The sequence below is a fragment of the Microtus pennsylvanicus genome, chromosome 10 (assembly GCF_037038515.1).
Source record: "Microtus pennsylvanicus isolate mMicPen1 chromosome 10, mMicPen1.hap1, whole genome shotgun sequence".
Lineage (NCBI taxonomy): Eukaryota > Metazoa > Chordata > Mammalia > Rodentia > Cricetidae > Microtus > Microtus pennsylvanicus.
In genome coordinates this window covers 28,486,420-28,498,156 of record NC_134588.1, presented here as the reverse complement: position 1 = coordinate 28,498,156, position 11,737 = coordinate 28,486,420, and the positions used below count along the sequence as shown (strand labels likewise).

Here is an 11,737-nt window from a genome sequence, read left to right as displayed (position 1 = left end):
ACATTGTAGCAGATGACAGAGGAGGGACCGCCTGCTTGAGGTCATGAAGCCCCAGCATGCCAGAACTGGAAAGGACATTGCCTCCAGCTCTTTCTTTTGCAATAGGCAAAGCAAACCATGCTGGGCAAGGGTTCACAAACAGTGGAAGGCCAGGCTCTGGTTCTCAGCTTCTCTGCCAGGACTTGGCAAATAGCTCTGCTATGCAAATACCACCTCAGAGAAGCCCCGGGACCCTTAACCCCAGCAGAGTGAAATCCAGACACCAAGGGCTTCATTGGTACCCAGTGTTTTATACTTTTTGGTCAGCAGAGGGATGAGAAGCTACAGGTAGAGGCTGCTTTCTCATCCCCAAAGCTACACAGCCGGCAGTGGAGGGTGAATGGGAGAAGAGTCATCAGCCTGTGGTGTCCTCAGGCCTGTGTGTGAACCTGACCCTAACCAAGGTGTCTGAAGCTCTGTGCCTGCGCCAGCCCCACTCGCTCACATGGAATTGAGGCAGAAGTCCCTAGGCCCTAAGGAAGCCAGCTTGACTGGGTTCTAGGCTAGTTTTTCATTGTTTTTCAGGATTCTTTGCTGCTCGATTCTTCACCAAGGGATCTTGGGCAAAATGTCTTTTTCTGTCTATATATTTATCACATGCAAGGTAGGGTTGCTGGAGGTCTGAAGTCCCGTGTTCTTAGATGGTGATGACTTAGATAGCCTGTGTAAATGGTCACATGGCATACAGAGGGTGCAGAGCAAGCTGAGAGGAGTTTCTCGGGGAACTCCATATTAAGGTCGAATCTCTCAGCAGCACAGAGTCTGGGATCAGTACTGGATTCTGTGAGCTTGAAGCATGTTCCTGAGTCTCTCAGTCAGGGTCGCTATTGCTGCGATGAAACACCATGATCAAGCAACTTGGGAGGAAAGGGTTTGTTTGAGTTACACTTCCTCATCACACTCATCAAAAGAACTCAAGATAGGAGGTCAAGCAGAGCAGGAACCTGGAGGCAGGAGCTGATGCAGAGACCGTGAAAGAGTGCTGCTTACTGGCTTGCTCCTTCGGACTTGCTCCTTCTGACTTGTTTAGCCTGCTATGTTATAGAACCTGGCTCCACCCACAATGGGTTGGGCCCTTCCACATCAATCACTAATTAAGAACATTTCCTACAGGCTTGCCTGTGGCTCCCTCCTAAGGAGGTATTTTCTTAATTGAGGTTTCCTCATCTCAGATGACTTTCACTTGTGTCAAGTTGACGTAAAACTAGCCAATGTGTTTACCTACACTTTACTACTACAGCCCTAAGGGTTTTTTTTCCCCAGTTGCCCTAGGGGAACCTGCAACCTCTCTCTTTGCAAACTCCCCAACCAAGGTTGCTGTATGAACAAGCTATATGTGAATCCTGTTGACAATAGACGGAAGGCATTGACCTTACATACAAAAGCATGCGGGAGTGGTGTCTATTTTGTTACATTGTCCCCCTTTCTCTGTCTCTCTCTGTGTGTCTCTGTGCTTGTGCCTGTCTGTCTGTCTCTTTGTTTCTCTGTGTGTTTGTGTGTGTAGAAGTCAAAGGAAAACTTCAGTTATAATTCCTCAGGTATCAAAGCCTGGGGACCAGCTTGTCCCTGTCCTCCTGGTTGCCATCATGCCTGTTTTTGCTTGTCTGTTTGTTTTTGTTGTTTTTTTTTTATATGGTTCTGGGATCAAACTTAGGCGCTCACACTTACTGACAAAGCCACATCTACACCCCTGTTTGTCATGTGTGTCTTCTCCACACAACTGTCCCTCCTTTTGCTCCAAACGCAAAAGAATCAACCTGACTCAGGCTGTAACATGAAGTCTTTATTGTCTTTCCTCAAAGCAGGGAATGGTGAGTGCAGGCGCGGGGGGGGGGGGGCAAGCACTCCTCGGGAGCTGTGTCCAGTGTCCCTGTGTGGAGGTTAAGCCCAGACAAAATGACCCTCAGGAGCATCATCTTTGCCTCGGCCAGAAACTAGGGTCACTGGGTGACAGAGGGCCTTAGCGGGCCAAGGCAAACCCAATGCGGTTGTTATGTCGATCAAACTCTATGTAGAACTTGCGGATGAAGCTGGCACCCAGGACCCAGACAGGCCCAGTGGGTGGTGGGATGTCCAGGCCATGGAGAGCCAACGTGCATAGGTCATCATTGTTGTAAGGATCCTGGCAAGAAGTATGAGGCTTGCTCTGTTGCCCATGACACAACCCCTTCTCACCACCTGACCCAGCAGCTGTCTTTAGTATATGCCCCTCTCGCCTGGATCCTTCCAGAACTGTTTTAGCCCAGCCTAAATTGCAGCCTTCCCAGGGCAGGCAGGCACTGCGGTAGATATGAGGCAAACAGTGTGTCTACCCTGGCTGTGAGCCACCATGTGGTTGCTGGGAATTGAACTCAGGACCTCTGGAAGAACAGTCAGAGCTCTTAACCTCTGAGCCATCTCTCCAGCCCTCCCTCTTTCCTTCCTTCCTTCCTTCCTTCCTTCCTTCCTTCCTTCCTTCTTTCTTTCTTTCTTTCTTTCTTCCTTTCTTTCTTTTTGAGACAGGGTTTCTCTGAGTAACAGTCCTGGCTGTCCTGGAACTCGCTTTGTAGACCAGGCTGGCCTCAAACTCACAGAAGTCCACCTGCCTCTGCCTCCCAAGTGCTGGGATTAAAGGTATGTACCACCACTGCCCAAGTGAATCTGGGGAGTTTTGAAAACTCTGATTCCCAGGTGCCTGTCATGGAAGTTCTGATCTGCGAGGCGAGGCATGTGACCTGGGTACTGGGATTGTTGAAAATTCTCTAGGCGACCTGAGTTGCACTCATGAACCATTGGCCTAGTAGGTGATCTGTACAGTACAACTTCTCCCCCTTTCTGTGGCCCCTGCCCACCCTTCCCACTGAACCTCACCTGCAGCACGTAGTCCGCACTGGTGAGTGTATAGGCTCTGCCTCCCAGGTGGAAAGAGATGTCGGGGAGGGTGGGCACCTGGTTACAGTTTACAACATACTGGAGGAAGGAAGGAAGGAAGGAAGGAAGGAAGGAAGGAAGGAAGCTCTTCTCAGTGTGGGACTCTCTGAGAAGTCCAGAGCCCTGCGCCAGAGAGTCCTGACACAGTCTCTGCTCACCCTCCGCGGGAGACAAGCCACCCATTCAGGAAGTGAGAGGCTTTGCTTGGGACCCAGTACTGTCCAGATGGGCTGGAGGCTGGAACCAGGTGGTGCTACCCCTCCCCCGGCGTTCTCTCCACCAATTCCTTACTTCATCGGTGCTCTGCTCCTTGGCCCCCAGGGCTTGCATGATTAGCTTCATGGAGATCGTAGGACCCGAGATATAAGATGCACCAGTGTCCACCACGGCCATGCAGCCCTCCTCACACAGCAAGGTGGCCGACCCCACAGACACCCTGCAGAGGCTACAGTTAGCCAGGCAAACAGACAGACAAGAAGGCAGACAGGCAGAAGTCACCACTCACCCCCCAGCCTGCATGTCTTTTCCAGTTTAGGGTAGAGTAGGAGACCGGCCTTACAAGTGGTCTGGTGGCACACGGATAAAAGCCGAGAGGCCCGGAGAAGGTGCTGATTGTTCTTGTCACCAATACATAGTCTAGAGACTCTGCCTCCTCTCCCTGAGTCCTCTCCTGCTCATCCTCAAATCTCATCCCATGCCCCCATCCTGGACAGAGCTGACAGAGAGCAGATAGTGGCTGTACCTTAAGGAGTGGCTGCCCCCACCCTTACCCCACCCCACCCCAATCCCAGTGACACCATCAGTTTTGGAGGGTTAGGAAGGTTATGATCGCTGACCCCTTCATGGTGATCTGCCAGGAGCCAGTCTTGCTGACGCTCACATAGTGAAAATTGCCTTGGTAATGTTGGGGGTCGCTGCCCCCCAGCACCACTTCTCCACCCAGCAGGTGGGAATCCCTAAAGGAAAGATCAGCAGAAGTTAGAGACAGGCGACCTTTGAAGCCTGAGACTTCAGGGATGAGGTGCAGGGTGGGAGAGAGCGAGGGATTAGGGGGGTAGATTAGGAAGCACGCAGAACCCATTGTTTCTCTCCCTTGCTGGCCAGTCCCCAAATGCAGCAGAAGTTGCAGCTAGGGTTGTTTAGCTGCCTCCAGAAAACCATCAGATTCAAGGGCAGGGGGTAGATGCACATAAGTCATAAATAATGCCTTCCTCACTTGGGGGCAACAGGTGTGTGTGGTTGACTCCAGACTCTAGCGTCTAGGGAGAAACCAGGCAGCTAGTGGAGCTGGGCCCAACAAATGGGAGTCTGTGTGGGTGGCATGGTTCCGGGGCAAGGGTTCAGGGCCACATGGGGCCCCTGTCTCACTCAGGTTCCTGTTGAGGCTGAGAGGAACACAGAGAGGAGACCCTCTTTGTGGGTAAGGTTCAGCAACCTGGTTGTTTGGTAGGGTAGAGGTTAACTCTTGCCCTTCAGACAGCTGAAACCACCCAGAGCTTGGTGGGCACGTGGTGACTGGAGCCAGGCTGTTGTTCCCAGCCAAAGCTAACTGCCCTTGTCTTCCTCTCCACGTTTGTTCGTGATGCTACCCTCAGCCCAGGGCTGCCTTGGGCTGCTTTCCGAGGTACTAAAGTGTAAGTGAAGGACCCATGACCTACACATATGTTTGTGCACATGTGTGCACGGGGCAGGTGTGCACCTGTTCTGTGCAAGTCAGCTACTTATATGAATGTTACTTCTTCCTAGGGCCCGCGCTCACAGGCCTGCTTGCTGCCTGTTGCTGGATCCTAATTCCTTCCATGGCCCCTATTTCTGAGTCCCATGTATTTTAAGTCTTCCCATCAGCTCTTCTTCCACCCACAGCGTTGCTCAAGCATCCTTTAGCATTTAGAACACCCACCTCCCTTTCCCTGCTTCTCTCTGGATCTTACCCCACACCCTGCCTCACGTCCTCTTCCCTGTTGAACTTCCCAAAGCAGCCTATGTTTTGTGATCTACACTTTCTGACACCCACTTCCACTCTTAACCTCTATCTATCATCTATCTATCTATCTATCTATCTATCTATCTATCTATCTATCTATCTATCTATCTACCCATGGTCTTGCCTTCACTCTGTGAAATACAGACATCCGCTGACTGCAGGACCCTCTGGCTGGTGTAATTCACTCAAAGTCCTCCAGAGTCACCATCCGGAGACTCCTGCTTCCTCCGAGTTTGCTCTGTATTCCACCCCTCCATTTCACTCTCAGTGCCCCTGAACTCTGTTCTTACCCCTAATGATTTTACCACCAGCTCAGACCGTCTTTCTAAACCCAGAAATTGGCAGCAGATCCCAGACCCACATGGACCCTGACCACAGCTTCCCCAAGGCCGGCTGAACTGCACAGATTCCTGGCTTAGAACTGAAAAACACTGTAGCTTTCAGGACTGGGCGCCTGGTATTGTGCTGCATTCCCTGTGTCCCCTACTGGATAGCAAGCTCTGCGAGGATGGAGGGTAGGGATTGTCTTGTTCACTGTGTGCCCCTGGAGCCTCCCACAGCACACGGCACAGGGCACTGGCTGGGTCAATGAGAGAACAAACAAACAAAGGTACCAACAAAGACACGAAGCTGGCTGTGTCTGTGTGGCCACTCCCTAAGGACTCAGTGTTTGATTTCCATTCTTTTTAATTGACTAGCGTGTGGTTCTAGATATGGATTGAGGATCACCTCATCAGACGCACATAAATCCTGGCCTGGACTCTTGCCATTCCTCCAGCTCTCCGCCCCTCCCTGCCTTGGGATCAAAGGCCCACCTGCTGTAGTAGACAGAAAAGACTTCCTCCGTCAGCACCCTCTGGGATAGGATGTGGTCAAAGACAGGGGTGACCCCGCCGACGGCCTGAGCAGGGAAGCCCATGCCCAGAACCCCATCAAACTTGGCCAGCATAAAGGGTATTAGGGGCAGCTCGGTGACCTCTCCAAACGTCTGTGTCACAAGGATTCCACCCACCTGTGAGAGAAGAACCAGAGGGAATGGAGGTCACTGTCCAACCCTGGCTGGGGTCTGCTCTGGCTCCATACCAGGGACCCCAGAGATATCCAGGTTCTGTACAGCAGGTGGCTAAGACTATTCCAGCAAGCCTACATGTATGCGCTCAACACATCTATGCTCAGGGGCCAGAGAGGTGGTGTTGACTAGAGCTGAAAAGGCTGAGAAAGAGATCCTGCCAGGTCCGCACCCCTCTCAGAGGCCCGTTTTCAGGCTCGCCCCACCAGCCCGATCTCAGGATTTCCCCATCATAACCAGGGCTTCCTTTTCGGCCCCTACCCGATTTCACAGGCATGGTGAGAGGGAAGGGTTCACACAGATTCCCTCTGGGGCTCTGTGTGTCTTTCCCTAGCTTGGCACAGCAGGGCCGAGCGACTCCACAACACAGTTTAGACCCTGGCCAAAAGAAAGCAAACCACGCCCCAGCACAAACCCCTGATCCCCAGTCTCGACGCTACTCCAAGCCTGGTCTGGCTCTTCACAAGGTTGGAAGCTGGGCTTTAGGCTTGCCCACACGGGGGTTAGATGCCAAACCTCCACAAGCAGTGTCTCCTCCACTGCAGCTGTGGTCTCTGCGGCTTCAGCTAGAAGCTGCCAAGGAGGTTGTTCCTCCACATCCCAGGCTCCAAGATGGGCTGGGGTGTACCTACCCTGCTCCACAGGGGCCCCATGGATGTCAGTAGGGCTGATCCTACTTACAGTTACTATGTCCTGGCTGAGAAAACCTTTGACCTTCCCTGACCCATAGTGGATGGTGAATTCGGTCCCATTCTCCATGTAGCTGGAGGATTCCGAGGAGTCGTAGAGGCTGTGAATCTCTAGCAGAGGGATACAGGCTCAGATCAGCATGAGAGTTAGTGATCTAGGCTCAGAAGCGGGGCAAGTGGTGGACATGGCTAGTATGGCTGAAGACTTAACTCGGGTGTGTGTGTCGGGGGACGGGGATTCCCGAGTCTCCAGTTTGGAAAAGATATACACACTGGCCAAGGATAGTGTTTCTTGGTTTTGTCTTATGTGCTTATGCTTCTGAAACTTTGGTTTCAAACAAAGAATTCTTTTTTTTTAGATATTTATTTATTATGTATACAATATTCTGTCTGTATGCCTGAAGGCCAGAAGAGGGTGCCAGACCTCTTTACAGATGGTTGTGAGCCACCATGTGGTTGCTGGGAATTGAACTCAGGACCTTTGGAAGAGCAGGCAATGCTCTTAACCACTGAGCCAGCTCTCCAGCCCCTCAAACAAAGAATTCTATAGCCATTGCTAACATTGATACAGTGCTGGAGAGGATTCTGGGTACAGAGTAAGTGCGCAGAGTGGGGCCATTGGCTACGTCTATCATTGGAAGAGTCTCAGGACTCTGGGGTCGCAACATTGCTCCTGACTGAATCCTAGGAACCCTGGGGGCATTCCAGGTGCTTATTCACCATGGTGGCCAATTCAGGAAGGTGAGAGACATTTTCTCTCTTTTTTTTCTAGGATCAGAGGCATGGGGCTGAGGGAAAGCAGCTCCCTGGAGGATGGGAAACTGAGTTAGGTGCAGCAGGAAGGGCTTGGGGAGAAGCATGAGGCCTGACTCCCTTACCACAGGCGGTGTAGAGAGGGCTGCACTTGGTGGAGGGGACCCAGAGGTTGGCGGAACCTGTGTCAAAGATGACTTTGAAGGTCTGGGGTGGGGTGCCAATGCCAATCTCACCGTAGTACTGGGTCTGCAGGGGTAGAAGAAAAGTGAGGGCCCAGGCTCAGGAGCCTTGAGTTTGGAAGTTTTGCGCGGACCCCCTCTTGGCTCTTGGTTTTCCACTTTGCTGAAGTGTGGGGGTTCTGCAGTACCTCCAGCAGACTCACTGAGGCATGAAAGCCCAGTTAAAGTGGTTAAGATAGCTGGGTATGAAAGCACCTGCTGGCAGAGGCATGTAGATCTCTGCAGGTTTGAGGACAGCCTAGACTACACAGTGAGTTCCAGGCCTGCCAAGGCAACATAGTGAGACCATGCCTCAAAATCAAAATAAAACAAACAAACTACCACCACAAACAAAACCACAGGCTTCTCAACCATAAGCAGGAGTTCTATAGAGTTCTCGGTGCACCACCAAAACCACAGACTTCTCAACCATAAGCAGGAGTTCTATAGAGCTCTCGGTGCTCTTTGGCTCTCTGCCAAGCATGTGTGGAAAGAGCCCGGCCTTCCAGTCCAGAGAGAAAGGGAAATAGTAGCTGGGGTAGACACTCACGTCCAAGTAGTTGGTGAGAACCACGGGGGAGGTGCCATTGCCAAAGGAGGACCTCTTGGTGAACTCCCCCCATTCAGCACTGAGCTTGGTCATGTCCACTCCGCGCTCCTTCAGGATTTCCCGGACGGAGGGCATTTTCTTGAGCAAGATCCTGCTCCAGGGTAGAGGAAGGTAAACATCGACAGAGCCCAGACTCCTTGCTTTTGGTTTGTCAATCACTAGCCCTTTCCCATGCACCTAAGAATCACTTCTTGTGTCCCAGGGTTTCTCAGAATGTACACACCTCTTCTAGTCCCTTATTCTGGTACTAAATAATCCCCAAATCTCTTTTGTTGTCTCATGTTAATTAGAAAAGGCAATTTTTCCATCCACCCGTCCGTCATCATCATCATGTGTTTGAACCCACTGTGCCGCATTGTTCTGGATTGAGACATAAAGGTCATTACTGCCTCTTGACCTGTCCTCTGATTGACAGGGGAGGCAGTGCCGCGTGGGGCCCATAGGTGGCAGCAGATGTCCACAGCAGACTGTAGGGAGTTGGGGACCCCTGGGGTATCACAGAGCCAGGTAGTGTGCACCCACTGAACCAGCCAGATTCAGATGGACCAGCGTCTATAGACTGCCGGTGTGCCTCACCTGGGGAATGATGTGTCCTGGGCCTGAATCCCAGGCCCTTCGCCTCATATCAGCTGTCCTCCAGTCACCTCTGGCTGGCAGAGATAAAGAGGGGCACAAACAGCGGCCCACAGGGCTGCTCCTGACCACCGAGCAGCTGCCTGGCCTAGATCCGCATACAAACCACCAGACAGCTAGCTCCCTGTTTTCCAGCTGAGACACTGAAGGCTCACAGGGGTGAAGATGACTCAGAAATACCGAACAGAGAGTCCATGCTCTGCTTGGTTGTCTTTCCTACCCAGGGCTGCCAGGCCCAGACAGACACGAAGACTCTTGCAGTCAGAGGAAGAGGTGCCTTGAGCCCTGAGCCAGGGAACTCTGGCAGGAGCCCACCTCAGTGGCGGTGTGCTTTCCCAGACACACAGAGGAGCCCTGTTTCTTCTCCCTCGTGAGTCCTAAACTTTCTTCCTGGCACTCAGTGCCCTCACCCGCCCTGCTTTGCCTATCTTCGTAATCTCTGGCATAAACGACTTGTAGTCCCACCACGGTTTACTCTTCACAAGTGTCTTCACACTTATTTTATTTGATCCCAGCCATCCCACGAGATAGGTGCTTTCATTATTCCCACTCCTTACAGGAGGAAAGGAAAATAGAACCAAACAAGGTCTATTCCCCAACGTTTCCTGAACAGACCCGTGTTTTGCTGTACTCTGTGGCCCTTCCTCTTTTAGAAAACCCCTCTGCATTGTGGGTTTTCTGCATGTCTTCAATCCCAGCACTCAGGAGGCAGAGGAAGGAGGATCTTGTGAATTTGAGTCCAATCTGGTCTATATGGTGAGTTCCAAGTTCCACAGTAAGGCCCGGTCTCAGAAAGAAAACGAATCCTCTTCCATTCCTCTCCTGGAGCCTTAGTCCTTCAAGCCATGACCAGAACATACCTGGATGCCAACCCCGAGGATGCCAGCCCAAGGAGCCGTTTTCCCTGAGTGTTCCCCACAGCCTAGCCTATGGCATAGTGGGGACATGTGGTGCTGAGGACATGCTGTGTGATTCTGAGTGTTCTCTAACCCCTCCAGCCTCTGGGACCTGGATGGTTGTGTTTTGTCACTGCTCAGGCTAAGCGGGCTGCCTTCAGCTTGGAAGTTGGACACTGTGTATTTGTAAGGCAATGACCTTGACAAGAGGAATGTTGCTCAGACCCCTCAAGGGTATGACAGAGCCCGACGCCTGCCCCCCTCTGAGCCCACTCTCTCTCTCTCTCACTGGCTTTAGCTTTCTTAGGCCTTTGTCCTTGTGTGTGTGTGGGGAGGGGGGGTGCTAGGAAGCACGATCCTCTTCCTGCAGCAGCGGCTGTCTGCAAACCCGGGAGCGAAGGAGGGGCAGGCTTTGGAAACAAAGGCCAGGGGCCTGAGAAGACCTTCTGTGAGGACATCCCTAGTATCCTCATCTGCAAAATGGGTGCTCAGGGTTGGGGCCACGATTAGGATTAATCTATAAGATCCTACACCAGATAGATTCACAACTTTTCTTTTTCTGTTTTTCTTGAGACAAGGTTTCACTTTGTCAAGGTGTAGTCCTGGCTGCCCTGGTACTCACTCTGTTGCCAGGCTGGCCTTGAACTCAGAGATCCACCTGCCTCTGCCTCCCAAGTGCTGGGATTAAAGGCACCAACCACCACCTGGAAGATTCACAACTCTTACCACAATGAATCCTTCAGGACTTCCCTGGGCCCCTCCCCCATCGCAGTCTCCAGACTCTGGCTCTGTGGGAACCTTCTCCTAGTCTTGCCTCTTCCCTCCCTGCTCCTGCAGGAAGAAACCTTGCTCCAACACCTTAAATCCCCAGTACTCGGGAGGCAGAGGCAGATGGATTCTGTGAGTTCGAGACCAGCCTGGTCTTCAGAACGAATTCCAGGACAGCCAAGGCTGCACAGAGAAACTCTGTCTCCAAAACAACAACAGCAAAGAAACCTTGTTCCCACAAGCCTAGACATGCACTGAACGAATGTTTCATCTTCCCTGCATGAGGCTGCCAGGAGCCTTTCCTTTACTTCACTCGGTGATAATCCAATCTGTGGCCATGGCTTCCAACGCCACGACACTCATGGCTTTATATGTATTATCTCATCAAATCTTCAAGGCAGCCCCACGAAGCAGGCTCTGTTATGATCCTGTTTTAAAACGGCGCATGAAGACTTGGTGAGATTAGCTTGCTGCTCACTGGAGCTGGCTTTGTCTGCTGCTATTGAAGCAGGGAATTTAATCTGGAAGAATCTAGAGGCCCTGCCCCTGACTTCTTCACCGTTCTCCTTGCCCAGGAGAGTTAACTTGCCCGTGCCCTCCGCAGTCATGGCATGATGAGCATAGGGGTCAGGAATGTGTGGTCCTCTGATGAGAATCCAAAGACAGCTCTTTATCAGTGTGGCACTGGGCAAGTCACTGAGATTCTCAGAGCAGAGCACATCCATGGCTGACAGGCTGTAAGAACTGGTGACCTGCAAGCCGAGAGCATTAGCCAGTCCCATACCCTGCCATCCCCTCTCTGCCCAAGTTACCGTCCAAAGGCAGGGGTGTCTGTCGGGAGACTGAAGGCATCAGGGCTCCAGAGCATCAACAGGAGTCCCCAGAGAGGCATCCTCCTTCCGTCCATCTGGTTCAGTCAAGGCTTCCTAAGGTCTCTGTAGCTCCAGAGCCTTTTATACACACACAGGCTCTGCTGTGATTTATTTCCCCCCAGGACCCATGGCAGGGAAGTTCTCATAAATCCTACCTCGTGAGACCAAGCTAGGTGGGTGAGGGATAGGCAGGTCCTGGAGGCAGAGCAGAGTGGCTGAGCAGGGTGTGTGTGTGTGTGTGTGTGTGTGTGTGTGTGTGTGTGTGTGCCTGTGTGTGTGTGTGTGTGTACTGT

At 52.0% G+C, this 11,737-nt stretch overlaps 1 protein-coding gene across 1 annotated transcript; it reads right to left on the bottom strand.

The window, feature by feature from the left end:
* Positions 1 to 1,999: 1,999 nt before the first annotated feature.
* On the bottom strand, positions 2,000 to 11,497 carry Ren (renin). The gene is made up of 9 exons (XM_075987412.1): positions 11,385 to 11,497; positions 8,216 to 8,366; positions 7,570 to 7,693; positions 6,684 to 6,802; positions 5,749 to 5,945; positions 3,786 to 3,905; positions 3,241 to 3,385; positions 2,890 to 2,988; positions 2,000 to 2,161 (listed from the first exon to the last, which is right to left on the bottom strand). The coding sequence occupies exons 1-9, from the start codon at positions 11,477 to 11,479 to the stop codon at positions 2,000 to 2,002; spliced, it is 1,212 nt and encodes a 403-aa protein (XP_075843527.1). The 5' UTR covers positions 11,480 to 11,497.
* Between the last annotated feature and the right edge of the window lie 240 nt (positions 11,498 to 11,737).

Bases quoted from the DNA above. Each gene is read 5' to 3' on its own strand.
- Ren (XM_075987412.1), bottom strand. From the start codon at position 11,479: ATGGACGGAAGGAGGATGCCTCTCTGGGGACTCCTGTTGATGCTCTGG. The intron at 8,367-11,384 runs GTAACTTGGGCA...ACCCTGGAGCAG, and splicing joins GACACCCCTGCCTTTGGACG to GATCTTGCTCAAGAAAATGC. The intron at 2,989-3,240 runs GTAAGGAATTGG...TCCTTCCTCCAG, and splicing joins AGGAGCAGAGCACCGATGAA to TATGTTGTAAACTGTAACCA.